Genomic DNA, 17,397 nt, shown 5'->3' on the forward strand with positions numbered 1-17,397 from the left:
TTCCATTTCCCCTTTCACTGCCATTTTCAGGTTGAGTATCTCGTGATCATAGGATGGTAGCCAGTGTCATTGGAGGCTCCATGCTGCTTCATTCAATACAGCAAAAAAAGTAAGAGCACCCCCCCACAAAGGAAATTGATTTACATATATTAACCTTGCATCTTGAAACCTTACTGTAGTCATTATTAGTTCTAGCAGTTTTGGGGGATGGGGAGAGAGGTCATAAAAATGTCAGTTCTTCAGAATTTTTCTCCATACAAAGTGATGGTCTCAGCAAACAAGGACAGTGTTATTTCTTCCTTTCTGATCTATAGAGAATTTATTTCCCTTTTTCGGCTATTGGACTAGCTAGGATTTCCAGTATAATGTGGAATAGGAGTGGTGAGAGGGGATATCCTTGCCCTGTTCTCTATTTTACAGCATCTGGTTTCTTACCATTATGTATGAAGTATCGAAGGTTCTTTGTATATGTTCTTTATCAAGTTGAGGAAATTCCCTTCTATTCCTAGTGTACTACCCCTGCCAATTACAATGTGAGGGCAGACAGGCTTTTGTCTTTTTTTTTTTTTTTGATATTGGTGATTGAACCCATGTCTCTGTACATGCTAAGCACACAGTCTGCCACAGTACTACACCCTAACCTGTCTTTTTGTTTTTTTCCCCCTCCCATTACTTATCTTTAGGCAAGCACTCTATCACTTGAGCCAAATCACCAGCCCCATCATTACTTATCTCTAGAATGGTACCTGGGACATGAGAGATGCTTGGATATTTGTTGAATGTGAATGAATTGAAGCCATGGCTAATAATATTGTTGTAGCCCAGAGAATGTGCAAAACTGAGTTGCTTTGTTTTTATTGTTTGAGGAAGACTGTTCCCACAATTAGTGGAAAGTAGAAATTGTTGATAGCTTTTATAAAACTCACAAGGAACTTGACAATGCTTTGCTAATCAACTCTGTGACCAAGTTACCAAAACAACTTATTTCCTTGGGCTTAATTTCTTGATTTTAAAATGAATGCTTTTACAAATTGAATTAAAGTTCTTTTCTAGAGTTTTTTTTTTTTTTTTTTTTGTGGTAGTGGGGTTTGAACTCAGTGCCTGCACCTTAAGCCCCTCCACCAGCCCTTTTTTTGTGATAGGTTTTTCCAACATAGGGTCTTGTGAACTATTTGCCCAGGCTGGTACCAAACCTTGATCTTCCTGATCTCTGCCTCCTAAGTAGCTAGGATTATAGGCATGAGTCACTGGTGCCCAGCTAGAGTTCTTTTTTCTTTTTTTTTTTTTTAGAAGTCCCCTTACCTACCTTGGATACAGGGTCTCCCTATGGGACTGGACTGGCCTAAAACTTGCTATGTAACCCAGCCTGGTCTCAAACTGGGGATCCTCCTGCCTCATCCTCCTGAAGCAGATACCACATCTGGCTTCTAGGGGTTTTTTTTCCTTTGTGGTATTGGGGATTGGACCCAGGGCCTTGTGCATCTAGGCAAGTGCTCTACCACTGACCTACATCCCCAGTCTAGATTTCTTTTTTGTTTGACTTCTTCATTTACAGAGTGTTTTAGCAGGAAAGGTACCAAGGGCCCATCAGTTGTATGTGCTATAGTCAGTAGATCAACTTCTGCCTGTAGATCCCAGGCAGCCCACATTCCTCTCTGACAGTTCCTGTATGCCCATTTGGGATAGGGGCCTGGGTTACAGTGCTGACGTGGTGCCGGAGATTTGGGCAGATCTGCTTCTAAATATCTGTGTGATGCTGCGTGTGGTCGTGTGTACATATAGTCCCTGCTATGTGGCAGACTGAGGTGAGAGGACCATGTGAACCCAGGAGTTTGAGACCAGTCTGGGCAACATAAGGAGATTCTTTTTTCTTTTTTGGCAGCACTGGGGTTTGAACTGAGGGCCTCACACTTGTTATGCAGGCGCTGTACCACTTGAGCCACTCCATCAGCGGGAGATTCTGTTTTTCTCATTTTAAATCTGAGGTCAAAAGGGTGACTTTCCCTTTCTGAAGTTCAGGTTATTATAAAGAATAAATGAGATGTTTTGGTTTCCTTGCACACAACAGGTGCTTAGTTAAAATTGAGTTCATACCCAATATCTGCTTTATGATCATCTTGATTCCACATCAGAATCACTTGGAGAGCATTGTAATACCCTTGAAAACACTATGCTTATTGAAAGATGCTAGACACAAAAGGTCATATGCTGTATGATTCCATATATGAAATGTGCAGAATAGATAAATCTGTGGAGACAGATGCAGGTTGGTGGTTGCTAAGGGGAGGGGGAGAAACTGCTACCTGGTCAGGGGTTTTACTCTGGAGTAATGAAGGAAATGTTTTAGAACTAAATACAAGTGTTTGCCCATTGTCAATCTGTTACATGTAACTGAATTGTTTTTTCTTTCGAGATTTGTTGAGAATTGTATAATGAAATGTACATATTTAAATTGTATAATTTGATGAGATTTGACATGTTTGTACCTATCACCACAGTCAAGATAGTAAACACATCCATTATCTACCAAATGTTCTTCTTTGTTTTGAAGGTATTTAGGTTGGAACTCAGGACCTTGCATCTGCTAGGCAGGCACTGTACCACTTGAACCATGCTCCCAGCCCTCCTCATGTCCTTTTTTAATTCTTTCTTCCCTTTGGTCCCCAGGCAACTCTTATTTTCTGTTACTACAAATTAGTTTTCAGTTTCCAGAATTTTATATAAATGGAATCATGCCATATGCACTAATATTGCACTGACATACTTATTTTGAGATTCAGCATAATTATCTTGAAGTTCATGTATATTGCTTCATATATTAATAATTGAAACTTTTGCTGGGTGCCTGTGGCACATGCCTGAAATCCTAGCTAATTGAGAAGCTGAGATCTGGAGGACTACAGTTTGAGACCTGCCTGGGCAAATAGTAAATAGTTCATAAGACCCCCCACCTCTAAAATAACCTGAGTAACATGGGCTGGAAGTATGACTCAAGTGATAGAGTGTGTGCTTTGCAAGCTCACAAAAAAAAAATTGATTCTTTTATTGCTAAAAATTATTCTGTTGTATGGGTTTGCCACAAATTACTTGTCCTTCACCTGTTGAGGGACATTTGGTCAGTTTTCAGTTTGGCGCAATTACAACTAAGATAGTTATGAACTTTCTCTGTTAGTCTCTGTGTGGACATATGTTGTGATTTCACTTGAATATCTGTGGGTGAAATGGCGAGAATGTAGGCTATGTCTGCTTATATTCTTGTTGATATCTAAAAAGTAAGGCATGATGAATTTTTTGCAGTGCTACAGATGTAACTAGTAAGGTAGAGGAGCAGGAACAACTGGGTTTTTCCATATTCACTTTGAAATCTGATCTCGGTAGAATGGTAGGTGGGAAGCCTTTTAGAATGGAATTAAGAAAAGCTGTGGCCAGGCACCAGTGGCTTACTTCTGTAATCCTAGCTGCTCAGGAGGCAGAGATCAGGAGGATCTCAGTTTGAAGCCAGCCCCAGACAAATAGTTCCTAAGACCCTATCTTGAAAACAGCCATCATAAAAAAGGAGGGGTGGAGGGGCTGGTAGAGTGAGTGGCTCAAGGTGTTAGGCCCTGAGTTCAAACCCTACTACTGCAAAAAAAAAAAAAAAACCAAAAACTGTGAAGGAAGAAGTTTGGACAGAGTATACTAACAAGGAGTTTTGCTATAGGAACAGAGAGAATGAGGTTGTGTTATTTGTAAAGTGTGACTTGCTCATTTGAAAATGGTAAATTTTATGTTATGTGAATTGAATCTTAATTAAAAAAAAAAAAAGAAACAAAATTCTGATGCCCAGAATCTTTGGGGTTGGACTTGGGCATTGGATCTTATGGTTTTGTTGTTGTTGTTGTTGTTGTACAGGAGTTTGAGCTCAGGGCTTCTAATTTGCTAGGCAGGTACTCTAGCACTTGAGCCACACCCCCAGCCCCATTGAGAGAGAGAGAGAGAGAGAGAGAGAGAGAGAGAGAGTGTGTATACAAATTCCTTAGATGATTCCAGTATGTAGTTCCAGCATGTAGCTAGGATTGAGGTGCAATGATCCAAGTAGAGGTTGGCATCCTGTAAAGGGCCAGATAATTAGTATTTTCAGCTTTGAGGACCTAAGGCCTCTGTCCTCACTATGCAACTCTGTCTTTGAACTGTGAAAGCAGCCATAGGCAACAAACCAGGCAGCAGCCAGTGTCTGCAGGGATCTGCAGGCTGAGTGATGGAGGAGTGTCTCTATTGTAGCCCAATCCCAAGCCCACAGGGGCAAGGAAAGTGACCTCAGGCAGAGCTGGGCCAAGAACTCTGTTGCCTATTTGTGCTCTTCCCATTGGATATGCTTAATTATGTAAGAAAACAGCTTTGAAAACAAAATGTTAAAATGCCAACACTTAAACTTGTGTTTAATCCTAGCTGCAAAAGACAAGGAAAAGAATAAAGAAAAGAAATTTAAAGAGTTTGTGAGAGTGAAGCCAAAGAAGAAAAAGAAAAAGAAAAAGAAAACTAAACCTGGTAATTTTCCCCTAAGGGTTTCACTTGGGTTTCCTTGCCATGAATGGGAAGGGGTGGCTTCTTCCCATGGTAGCCTCTGAGTCTGCCATTAGGAGAGAAAGGATCAGCAGACTTTCCCAGGGCCTGTTGGCTTAGCCTAGCACAGGCCATGTAGGGGTAAGGTGGGATAGCATATTCATCCAGGTCTAATTAGGCCCAACTAGCATTTATAGAAGCCTTCCTATTTGTTCAGTTACCAAATTTCTCAGGGCATGAAAGCAACTGAGCAACTGTTTACATACATAATATCTCTTCAACACACATCTCCCAAGAAAGAATTGACTTCTTGAAAACTGTATGTCTACTCTCAAAAAAATGTTTAAGAGAACCTAGGTTCCAACATTGGGAGTTAAAGAGATGCCATCTTTTATTCTCAGTGTTACTTCTGGCTTAGGAAAACAATATTTAGAAAAGGGGAAGAGGGTGTTGGTAAGGAAGAAGTATTTGGATTTGAGACTTGCAGAGGTAGCTAGAGATATGAATCCCTGAATCTGTCTTCCACACCTCTTTGTGATTGCATTATCCCCATGGCTTTGAGCTCTTTAAACAGCAAGTTTGTTTGTTGGATGAGGTTGATTCTGGAATGCCCCGATGAGATGTGGTGTTGCTCATTCCTTCCTGATCCTGTTCTTATAGAATGCCCCTGCAGTGAAGAGATAAGTGATACCTCCCAGGAACCTTCTCCACCCAAGGCATTTGCTGTCACTAGGTGTGGGTCCTCACACAAGCCTGGCATCCATATGAGCCCACAGCTCCATGGCTCGGAATCTGGAAACCACAAAGGGAAACTGAAAGCATCCGGTAAGGGGCTCTCTGCTGCCTAATCACTTGTTACACAGTAGTTCTTAGGACAGTGTCTGGGGCAGAATCAGCATGTGGCAAAAGTTAGCTAACTTATCAGGTACCAAGATGCAGTGTCCCTGGCTCTGTCCTTAGGATCTTCCACGTGGACACAGATAACTGTAAGTCAGATCCTGCCTGTGTGAGGAAGGCTGAGGAATGTGTTAGAATTGTTAGTTGTAGCTCCTCTGCCCTTGGAATCCATGTTCTCTCAATCAAATGAAATGGAGTTCAGTTGATTGCCTGGCAGCCTACTCTGGGCAAGGAACAGACTAGTGTCCTCACTTCCTGGCCCTGTGAAAGCTCCTGCAAGAGAGGGTCATGTAAGGTCATGTTTCACTCTGGACTCTTTCAGAGTTTTATAAATTTTATAACTAAATTGAAAGCAGTCACTGATTTCTTCCCTCTTCTTCCAGAGGAGGATAATTTGAGTGAGTCCTCTTCTGAGAGCTTTCTCTGGAGTGATGATGAGTATGGCCAGGATGTTGATGTGACCACCAACCCAGATGAAGAGCTCGATGGGGATGACCGCTATGATTTCGAGGTGGTACGTTGTATCTGTGAAGTCCAGGAGGAAAATGACTTCATGATTCAGGTAGGTAGAGCTTCCAGAATACAAAAGTAGAGAAGCACAAACTGGTCCTTGGAGAAAATGTTGCCAGCAACAATGGCGAGCCGCGTCAGAAGCCCATATACACAGTACTAGTAGCAGACTACCTTTGCATTTTCATTCAGCTTCCTGGGAATGCCTGGCTGCCATACATAGCACATTGATAGATGAGAGGACTTAAGGAGTCACCTAGTCTAGAGGGAAAGACCTTGCCTGTGGTCACACAGTGAGGAGTCAGAAGCAAGAACTCTCACACTTTGGGGTGGTACTTTAGCCTTCTTTTGGACCCATATTCTCTCTGAGGCAAAATTTCCTCATAGCCTAAAGAAATGGAGGCTGTTTTTATAACTTGTCTGTTTCCTTTTCCTCTTTGAGATGTGTCTGTAAAGTGGAACCTGCTTGAAGAGACCATCTATTTGCCTTGGTCTTTGTTTTGCTGTGACTTGCAATTCTGATGGAGGTGGATGCTATTTGGTAACTCTGAGGGTATCTAGATATTCTGGCCTGGAAACCTGAGGTGTTCTTTTGTTGTTTTAGATCAGTCATGTTATATTGATTAGCATTTTTTTTTTTTTTATGAACAAGTACAAACATTGCTGAGAAAATTAACTGGATTCTGGATCCCAGAGGAGGGTGTAGTCAGGCTCAGAAGCCTAGAATTCCATCTTCAGAGGCTTGGCCTACCTGTTGCCTGCTTCTCTCTTAAGCTAATTTTATTTTATTTATTCTTTTAGTGGGACTAGGGTTTGAACTTAGGACTTCAGGCTTATAAAGCAGGTACTCTACTGTGTGAACCACACCTCCAGTCCATTTTGCTCTGATTATTTTACATCCTTTTCATTTTTAGGACAAAGATTTTCCTGGAAATGTACATCTAACAGAGTATCTTAGCTGTCCTCCGTGTTTAGAGGAGGAGGCCTCATGAACTCTTTTCTTCTTGGCAGCACTGAGTTCTGAACTCAGGGCCTCAGGATAGCTAGACAGGTACTCTACCCCTTGAGCCACTCTACCAGACCTTGCTCTGATTATTTTAGAGATGGGATCACACTGTTTGCCTGGGCTGGTCTCAAACCTCCATCTTTCAGATCTCGGCCTCCCAAGTAGCTAGGATTACAGGGATGAACCACCAGAGCCTGGTGCTATTTTTTTTCCCCCCTTTTTGCTAACTAGCTTATTTTCTTAGAAAATGCAAAAATGGTCACCCTTGACCTCTTCCTAACTCCTCTGTCTTACCTTTTAGCATTTAAGAGGCTAGTTAGGCTGAGGTTGGAATCTCCCAACTCTAAATTCCTGGACCAGCAATTCCAGTCATGTTCAGATAAGACATTAGCCTTCAGAACAGTTACTTGTGGGAGTGGGGAGAGGCTTATCCTAGGCCAAGTGCTTACTCTTTGTCTAATAATCTCTGCTGGTAGAGGTTGGGGAGATGGGCAGGTTCACCTTGTACAGAAAGGCTGCTTGTGGCCTGTATCTGTTACTGTCTGACAGGAGTGGTGTTTGTTCCCAATAAAGGGAGTGGCTGCCCATCACCTAATGAGAGTCAGCATAGTCTGTGGGAGCTATGAGAAAAAGCCTGGCCCCTTTGGCTTGCTTTCTGTGTTAGAATATTGTTTCCTGCCATTCTCATTCTCTTTCTAGAGATGACCTACTTTCAGTTTATTGAAAGTATATTCCTTTCCTAATAAACTTTACTATCACTTTTACTATTTTAGAAAAAAAAAAAATATTATTTCCTTGCCCCTATAGTGTTGTAGGTTGGTAAAGCATCAAATTTTGAAATTCACTTTTAGATCTTGATTTAATATACAGTTGAATTTGTCTTTTCATATTCAACAATTTTCTTTTCTTTAATTTTTTGAAACATAAGGGTTTATCATAATACTTTAAACTTTCAGAAAAACCATAAAGTGAGTAAGCCCACTTGTTTTCTCACTTTTATTTATAAAGTACTTTTTTTGTTTTTAAGCTTTTGTTTTAAAATAATTACAGATTCACAGGGAAATACAAAGAAATGTACAAGGCAGTCCCAGGAACCATTGCCTAGCCCTCCCTCCCCTACCAACAGCCCACAGAACAATACACTATCCAACCATTGTGACATTGGCACAATTTATAGAGCTTACTCAAATTTTGCCAGCTACATACATGTGTTGTGTTGGTTTTTGGGTTCATAAAGCTCTGTACAATTTCATCACAGGTGTAGATAGCCTTGTGTGACTACTACCATTATCACTACTACAGATAGTAGGTGTACTGTCAGAACTTATAATTGAGAAGTGGCACAAAAAAATTGTTTTTGGAACACAGCAGCATTGACTAGGCTGGCTGGCCAACCCTTTCCCTCCCTCATCAGTATGTCAGCATGTGCACACATGCACACACTTTAAGTTGAGGGAGCACCTTTTCCTTTTGAAAGGCATTCTACCACTTGGGGGGCTAAGATAGCAGGAGGATAATTAGTTCAAAGCCAGCCTGGGCTGCATAGCAAAAACTGGTTTCAAAAAATCCAAAGGGTGGCAGGATAAAAAAGAAAAGCCTTTGTAGTAATTTCTTAGATTTAAGGGTCATGAATGGTCACCAACAAAATCTGATATTTATGGCCATTTATATACCTTAGTTCAATGGTTTCCAAACATTTTTGGCATCAGAACTCCTTTTCTCAATGGACTCTTTCATAGAACCCCAAAATGTTTGTCAGGTAAAAGCAGTAATTCAAAATGGATACCTTCTTTTTTTTTTTTTTTTTGTTTTTTTTTGGTAGTACAGGGGTTTGAACTCAGTGCTTCATGCTTGCTAACTAATCGCTTTACTGCTTGAGTCATGTCCCCATTTCTCACTTTCACTTTTATGGTGGGGCTGGAGGTATGGTTCAAGTGGTAGAGTGCTTGCACTAGGTCTTGAGTTTAAACCCCACTATCACCAAAAAAAAAAATCCTGACAATAGTAAATGTGAATGGTGTGTGCATTCTGATATGCAGTCAGCTGTGAGTGACTAGAGCATTTCAGTAGTTCATTAATTTTTTTTCTCTCTTTTTAAAAATTAACTAATTTTTGTCTTTTTTATTTTATTATTTTTGTGGCAGGGTCCCCCTGTGTAGCCTTACCTGACCTCAAACTCAATCCTCCCCCCACAGATATGCACCACCATGCTGCCTTCATTTCTTTTTCTCTAGTTGGTTAGACATCAGTGAGACAAGTTTGATCTACGTGGTCATTGCCAGGGCAACTTTTCATAACCATCATGCTGTGTAGTCAATTTTATTAATCAGAGATAGGAGGAAAAGCTTTGTTCCAACAGCATGGTACTAAGCTAGCCTAGCAGTCTGAAATTCTGTGTGCTGGTGAGATCCATTGCCTTAACATTTGGTTTGGAGTATTTGTAGTTTTTTAAAGAAATAGTCCCATTTTAAAAACACGTACTTTTGGAGAACCTCTGAAGCTTTGTGGATACAATTAGGAAATTGTTATATGACATGGAGACTATTAGAATTTTTTTAATAGAAGTTTTAAAGTTTGGTTTTTTTATGTTATTTTTAAATTTATTTATTTTTAGTGGTACTGGAGTTTAACTCAGGGCTTTAACTTAGCAAGGCAGGTGCTCTACCTTTTGAGCCACATTTCCAGTCCTAAAGTTTGTTTTTTAAAAGGATGTTGAAGACCTTTAGTTTCAACTGTGTCTCTCTGGGCGTATTTTGAGTTGTAGGCCTTGTTAGCCTGATTGGATTTGGTCTCCATCTGTTGGGTAGAAATCCTCAGGTAGTGAGTAAAGAAGGTCTTACCTGGCAAAGCTGTTCTGCCTAATCAGTATGTGGCCCATTTCTGATTCCAAGGTACTCTTCCTCATTAACTTTTCTTTAAGTAGCAAGGATAATGAGTGCTTGAGGGTAGATCTTCATGTGCTATATGAAAAAACTAGGCTTGGGGCTGTTGACCACTGAGTTACATGGCAGAGTCAGGAGCTAACTTCCTGTCTCTTGTTTCCCAGGCTCCATGTGACCTTCCCAGGAGCTCAGCTCAGTGCTGGGTCCACATTGTGGTGTTGTTCATTTCAAAACTCCTTGACTTTTGTTCTAGAGGTCTTTGTTCTGCTGTCCACAAGCCAGAGTGTCCAGCTGGCTTTGTATTATGGAGGTACAGTTTCTGACAGTCCCAGTCATTATGAACAGTGTACCTTTTTCATCCAGTAACTTTAGCAAAATGCATAAATTTAGAGGGAACTAACTTGAACAAATACAATCTGACTTTAAATGCATTCATCATGAGGCACTGGTGGCTCATGCCTGTAATCCTAGCAATTTGAAAGGCTGAAATCTGTAGGATTGTGGTTCAAGGCCAGCCCAGGCACGTATTTGCAAGGCCCCATCTCTAAAATAACCAGAGAAAAATGGACTGGAGGTGTGGCCCAGGTGGTAGAACACCTGCTTTGTAAGAGTGAAGCCTTGAGTTCAAGCTCCAGTCCTACTAAAAATCAAGCAAAAATAAATGCATTTATTATCTAGTTAGGAAGGCATGAATGTTTTTTTTCTTAAAATAAATTTGAACTTAAGTTGATATTTTGAACAACCCTTATATATATTTAGAATTTTTTTGTAGACATGCATGTATTACTGTGGAAAAAATTTTTTTTGAGAAATAATTTTCTTTGATCATTCTCATTATTTGATTGTTATGAGTATGACGTTAACTTCATTACCAGTGATAATGTATATCACTGAAAGGTTAAAATCTTACTTAATAATCATGAATATTTGAGAAATCTGTATACCATATAGAACTTAATATCAGGAGCCAGGCATGATGGTATACAGCTATAATCCTAGCACTCATGGGACTGAAGCAGGAGGAGCCAGCCTGGACCATGTATGTGGTTAGACCCTGTCTCAAAAAAAAAAAAAAAAATCAGAAAACATATGATATTTAAGTTATTTTAATTGTTCTACAGCACATTTTGGCAAACCTTTTATTTATTTATTTATTTTATTTTTGACAGCACTGGGGTTTGAACTCATGCTTGCTAGGCAGGTGCTCTACCATTTGAACTGCTCCACCAACCCCAGACTTTTTCTTTTTCTTTTTTTTCCATATATATATATAATTTCTTTTATTTTATCATTTTTATATTTACTTATTTGTGTATACATTGTTTGGGCTACTGCCTCTCTTCTGCCCTCCCCCCTGCCAAACCTTTTCTTAGTCATAAGAAATATTTTAGGCTTAAAGTTCTGTATGGTCTTGTCATTATTCAACACTGCTCCAAGAAGCTATAGGCAATATATAAAACTATATATAGGCTGTGTTCATTTAATGTTTTATTTAGAAAAACAAGATTCTGCCTGGATTTGACCAATGGGCTATAGTTTGTTCACTTTTGCTCCAGAGCAACAAATATCAAGTGCCCAAGTCCAATGAAAATTAACAACTTTAACAAGCCCATCTTTAAAGTTTTGTTTTCAGGGCCTTCTCTTACCAGGCAGATGATCTACCACTTGAGCCACTCCACCAGCCCTGTTTTGTGCTGGGTGTTTTTGAACTGTTTGCCTGGGTCTGGTTATGAACCATGATCCTCCTGATTCTGTCTCCCAAGTAGCTAGGATTATGGGCGTGAGCTACTTGCACCTGATTAGTTTTGTTTATTTTTTAAACTTGTACTCACATAGTTCATAAAAGCCATACAGTGTAAAAATTTAACTCCATCTTATCCCCCAACTACCAATTCCTTGGAGGCAGGCCTTATCATCAGTTCCTTATGTTTCTGTGACAAATAAATAGCAAATACATTCTCTCCTTTTTTTTTTTTCTTATCTTGGTACAATATATATAACATAAAGGTTAACCATTTTAATGTATACAATTGCAGCATTAAGTATATTTGTGTTTTTTTACATCTTTCTTTTTCCACTTTATATATATACATAAAAGATTGTTTTGGGTATGGGGGGGGAGGTGGCCCAAACAATGTATACACATATGAATAAATGATGTAAAAATGATTTAAAAAATAATAATAAAGACTTTTTTCTTTGGCAGTACTGAGTTTTGAACTCAGGGTTTCAAACTTGCTATGCAGGCACTCTGCTTGAGCCACTCTACCAGCCCTTTTTTGTGTTAAGTATTTTTGAGATAGGGTCTCACAAACTATTTGCCCTGGCTGGGTTTGAACCACAATCCTCCTGATCTGTTTCCTGAGTAGTAGGATTACAGGTGTGAGCCACTGGTGCCTGGCCATTTCATTTTCAAACATAAAAGCTTTCCTATTATCTTTTAAGGCCACATGATAAATGGATCTTCATGATCTTAAATCCTTCCTCTGCTGTGGATATTTTAGATTGTTTCTAATCTTTATAGTGATATAAGGAAATTTCTACTTATTTATTTATTTGGTGGTACTGGAGTTTGAAGTTCCTGGCAGTTCCTCCAGGCCCCTCTTTTTTTTTTTTTTTTTTTTTTGGCAATACAGGGAAGTACTTTTTTTTCTCTTTTCTTTTTCTCCATTCTGTGGTTTAATAAAAGGACCTTGCCCTTGTTAGGTAAGTATTCTTGGTACTTGAACCATGCTCCCAGATATAACAAACTTTTCTTGAAAAATTTGTAAAAAAAATAATTTCATGGCTTGGTTGGGGGTTGTAGCCTAGGTAGAATGCTTGCCAGAGCCTACCTGTGAGGCCCTGGATTTTGTGCCTAGCATCACAAAACTACACCACCTCTCCTCATTCCTTCTGGTTCATGCTGTGCTGTGGCAGTGCTGGGGTTTGAACTCAGGGTCTCACGCTTGCCAGGCAGGCGCTCTACCACTTGAGCCACTCCGCCAGCTCCTCATTCCTTCTGGTATTGTAAGGTTTCCTTTTTGTTTTTAAACCATATAAATATTTAATCCAGGTGGAAGTTTTCCTGGTATAAAATTAGAGCTATGACTACCCAGTTGTGCTAACAACATGCTTCATTGTTTGAAATGCTGCGTGCATTTATTCCATTTCTGAATGTGATGTTTTGGATGTTTCTGGATTCTCTCTTCTCTTCCATTGATCCATCTGTCTATAAATTTACTTGTACAATTCTATTTTAATTATTATGCCTTTATAATATTTTAAAAATATCTGTTAGGGTTAGTATCTTTTTATTGCACCTTTTTTTGTGGTGCTGGAGTTTGAACACAGGGCCTATGCCTTGAGCCATTTCACCAGCCCTTTTTTGTGATGGGTTTTTTGAGATAGGGCCTCATGAACTATTTACCTAGGCTAGCTTCGAACCACAATCCTCCTGATCTCTGCCTTCTGAGTAGCTAGGATTACAGGCGTGAGCCACTGGTGCCCAGTTCATTTCACTTTCTTTTTCAGATACTTCCTGGCTGTTAATCTTAGAATTCTACCAGTTACAAGGTTACTCACTTATAGTTTTAAAAGGGGCTACGTTATTTTTATCAAGTAACCCAAGGAAAATTGCAATTTTGGTACTTGCTGTCCTGAAATAGTGTCCTGTACCATTGACTCGTGTGTTCTGCAGATAGTATTTTAAGATTTTCTTCATAGAGATCTTGCATTTTTATCTAGTATATATATTTTACCTGTAAGTTATTCTTAATTCATTTCTAAATTTAAACTTTTTAAAAGTGAATAATGTGTTTTAGCAAAATACTTACTTAAAATCTATCATTGTTAAGTTTGAAACAGCTGTGTTTGATTCCTTTTTCGTGAAGACACAAGATACAAAGTCATTGGTGGGACAGATTTTTATTCTTATTAGTTTTGTTTTGTTTTTTTCTCAGTACTGGGGCTTGAACTCAGGGCCCACATCTTGATCCACTCCAAAAGCCCTTTTTTGTGAAGGGTTTTTCCAGATAGGGTCTCGCAGAACTATTTGCCTGGGCTGGCTTCGAAATGTGATCCTCTTGATCTCCGCCTCCTGAGTAGGCTAGGATTACAGGAGTGAGCCACTGGTGCCCAGCTATTTTTTTTTTCCTTTTTCTTTTCTTTTTTTTAATGGGATTGGGTTTGAACTCAGGCCTTCACACTTGCAAAGTAGTTGCTCTACTTCCTGAGCCACACCTCCAGCCCCAGCTCTGCCTTTATTGATTCTTATGTGATTAGCTTCCTTTTATCTGTCTAGGGATGCCATCTTCACACTGGGACCTATCTCACTCCAAGTTGTTGAGGGTAGTCTCAGCTTTGGATTTCTTCTCCCTAGTGGGCCAGCATTGTGACCCACCATCAAGGTCATGTTAGGAAGCTCACTATCCACTTTCCAGAGTTAATCTGTTGGTTGGATAGTTAAGCTTTAGGGCCCTGGATTGGAATTGCTTGAAATGTTCTGGTGTCTCTCTGGTAGTCTGCCTTTCCACCCCATTTCCTCTTCTGGGCTCTTACCTGTTAGTCCTCAGCTCTCTACATCTCCCAGTGTCAACCCTCATTGTCAATGCCTTCCTTTCCCTCTCTGCCTCCTGCCTCTCTACCACCACTGCCCACTGTCCAGGGAAGGCAGTGGCCTAGGCTTTGTAAGAAGCTTTGCAATTAGCCAGGCTTATCTTCTGATCCTCCTTTGCCTCTCATCAGCTGTGTGACCTCTGGTAAGGTTTAGAGAGAATAAATGCAAAGGGTTAACACATGATTACTTTAGGGGTCAAAGTGAATTGGCTTGCCCCCGTAGTAAATATTTAATACATTAAGCTGTGTGCTGGGCTCTTTAATGGGAATTTTTGTACATGACCCATAGAATTCTCACAGATAGCCCCTGGTGTGGGCAGGTAGGGAAACTGAATCCTAGGGAGAAGTGACCTGTGCAAAGTCACATAGCTAATAAATGTCTGAGCCATAATTCAAACTCAGCTTTTTGACTCTCCAAGTTAGCTAAGAATTTGAACAATTTTCATTCAATTACCATAAAGTGGTCAGAAAAATAAAAGCCTGTAGAAATAGGAGTGAAAATAGTCATTATTCTGAGACCAGCTCTATTCAGTTGATCTAAATATTCTTTACCTGCGCTGACCAGTACAGTGGCTGCTAGCCTGATGTAACTCCTGGGCATTTAAGATGTAGCTGGTGGGACTGAGGAACTGATTTTTAACTGGTTCATTTAAATGGCGCACTCCATGTGGCTAACAGTGGCCATGTTAAATTAGTGCCATCTCAGATGTGTGGCTACAGCTGAGCTCGGTAGAGGCCAGGAGGGAATGCTCTTTCCTCTGCTCTCTTTCTACCCTTTCACCCACATCCCCAGCAAGCGGGTCTTCTTTTGGATAGAAGATACCTTCTGAGTTTAATTTTGTTGCCTCTTTAATTCTCACAGTGTGAAGAGTGCCAGTGCTGGCAGCATGGGGTCTGCATGGGATTACTGGAAGAAAATGTGCCCGAGAAATACACCTGTTATGTTTGCCAAGACCCTCCAGGTAGAGATTTCTTGTGCCAAGGATATTAACAGTGCGAAGCCTTTTCCTTAGACAGTTGGCCGTGAAACCTGCTAAGTGGGGTATTGAAATGCATATTTTTGGCACCTACTACTCCAACTCCCCCTCACCTTTGTCACTAGTCCATCTGGTGGTCAGCTCTCCTGAACTCAGCAGTAAGAGAATGTTTGTGAAGAGGCTCACCTTGTAGAAGCCCTACCCTTGAACTAGAACTTTGATTATAGTAACAAACATGAGATCTACCCTCTTAATAAAGTATACATGTGACATTGTTAATGATAAGCCCAGTGTCATAGAGCAGTCTAGATTTTTCACATGGCCTGACTAAAACACTATAAAGAATATTGAATGCTCCATGAATTAGCATGTCATCCTTGCTCAGGGCCTTGCTAATCTTCCCAGAGCTGTTTCAGTTTTAGAAGTGAACACCTTTTCTTCCCTCCTTCTCCCCCCACCTCCTGTTGTGCTGAGTATCAAACCCAGGGCCTTGCACATGCTTGACAAGTGTTTTACCACTAAGCCACATCTCCAGTAATATCTTTTCCTTTCATTTTTATTTATTTATTTATTACATTTTTATTAGCATACACTAGTTAGGCAGGGGGATTTAATTGTGACATTTACATATGGGCTTATAATGTACCTTGATTAGATTTATTGCCTCTGTCATTCTCCCTCATCACTGCTCCTCTTACTTTCCCTCCCATCCCCTCCCCTCTTTTCCCTCTCCCCCCCCCTCATTTTTTGGTGGTCCTGGGGTTTGAATTTAGGGCTTCACGCTTGCTCAGCAGTGTTCCACCACTTGAGCCACTCTGCCAGCCCCATTTCTTTTTCTCAAGAGCTTGTGGGAATTGATATGTGGCTCTGTCCAAAGCTTTTAGGAGCTGTTGGGGTATTTGAAAGCTATCTCTGCCCCTTGTGGTGGTATCTTCCCTGTGTTGTATCACTACCACCTTGAAGGGGGAGATATGCCCTTGAGGGAAAGGACAAAAACCTGGTTGCGATATACCCGTCACAATCTAGAGTAGGAATCCATTCCTGCAAGTGATTCCTCAGCTGGATCAGTTAGTTTCACAGTTACAAAGGTTACCTGTGGCTTTTGGGTGCCCCTTCCTGGAACGAAAGTATTATGTCTGTGGTTCTCATCCTTCTGTTAGTGGGATGGTAACATCCTCTCTGATACTCAGAGAATATAAATTACTTTCTAACTTCATAAAGCAATTGCCATTAGAACTGGTTTGCTAGGCCATATCTCTGAATTCTGATGGTTATATAGGTAGGGAGTGACCACCATGGCAAGCAGGTCCCCTCTGACCCTGAAGACCTCTGTTGGGCCATTGTCTCTACCTGTACTAGATTAGTCGTTAGATGGAGAAACTGCTTCCATTTATCTCTTTATCCCAAGGAAAGAATATGGTCAGACAATTAGGTGAGCAGTGGGCATAGGCCTGAAAGAAAAATAACAGGCTCAAGATCACTCTACTAGTTAATGCCAGACTATTGGTGAGAGCTGATCTTTGTCTTGTAAAATTGACAGTGCTATGACTACTGCCTGTGGCACTGCCCCCTGAGGTTTCCCCATAATCCCAAGGGCTTTCTAAGGGCATCTTTTAAAGATTTTTGGGGGATTGGGGGAATGGCTTAAGTGATAGAGCACTTACTTGCCGAGCATGTGCAAAGACTTGAGTTCAATACCCAGTACTGAAAAAACAAACAAACAAACAACTTTTCCCTCTTTACCAATCACACTCACCATCTTCATCAAGTCCTGTGCATTTTCTGAACTTCTTATGTAATCCTGATCACCAAGACTGTGAAAAGACTGTTTCTTGAACTGAACCCTGACTGTCACAGGGTCTGCATTTGTACACTGTTTGACTCTGCGGTGGGTTGGGCCAAAAGTTTAACCTAACAGTTAGCATGAAAGCTTAACTTAACAGATTCATTCCTCAAAGGTTACTTAAAATGTTTTTAACAGAATCCG

At 40.4% G+C, this 17,397-nt stretch overlaps 1 protein-coding gene, 1 non-coding gene and 1 pseudogene across 9 annotated transcripts in view; 1 reads left to right on the forward strand and 2 right to left on the reverse strand.

The window, feature by feature from the left end:
• The window catches only part of Phf20 (PHD finger protein 20), a 123,724-nt gene that overhangs the window by 94,427 nt on the left and 11,900 nt on the right, over nucleotides 1-17,397 (forward strand). For all 8 annotated transcript variants that reach the window (XM_074074656.1, XM_074074662.1, XM_074074659.1 and 5 more), the window contains 4 exons: nucleotides 4,429-4,527; nucleotides 5,203-5,367; nucleotides 5,823-6,001; nucleotides 15,296-15,395. In XM_074074656.1, the coding sequence (XP_073930757.1) occupies nucleotides 4,429-4,527; nucleotides 5,203-5,367; nucleotides 5,823-6,001; nucleotides 15,296-15,395 (543 nt within the window). The remainder of the gene's footprint in view (nucleotides 1-4,428; nucleotides 4,528-5,202; nucleotides 5,368-5,822; nucleotides 6,002-15,295; nucleotides 15,396-17,397) is intronic.
• Trnaa-ggc (transfer RNA alanine (anticodon GGC)) lies at nucleotides 12,751-12,823 on the reverse strand. Its single transcript has one exon. It is a non-coding gene; the product is annotated as a tRNA-Ala (tRNA).
• Nucleotides 15,751-15,851, reverse strand: LOC141423657 (U6 spliceosomal RNA; annotated as a pseudogene).

This window comes from Castor canadensis, chromosome 5 (genome assembly GCF_047511655.1).
Source record: "Castor canadensis chromosome 5, mCasCan1.hap1v2, whole genome shotgun sequence".
Lineage (NCBI taxonomy): Eukaryota > Metazoa > Chordata > Mammalia > Rodentia > Castoridae > Castor > Castor canadensis.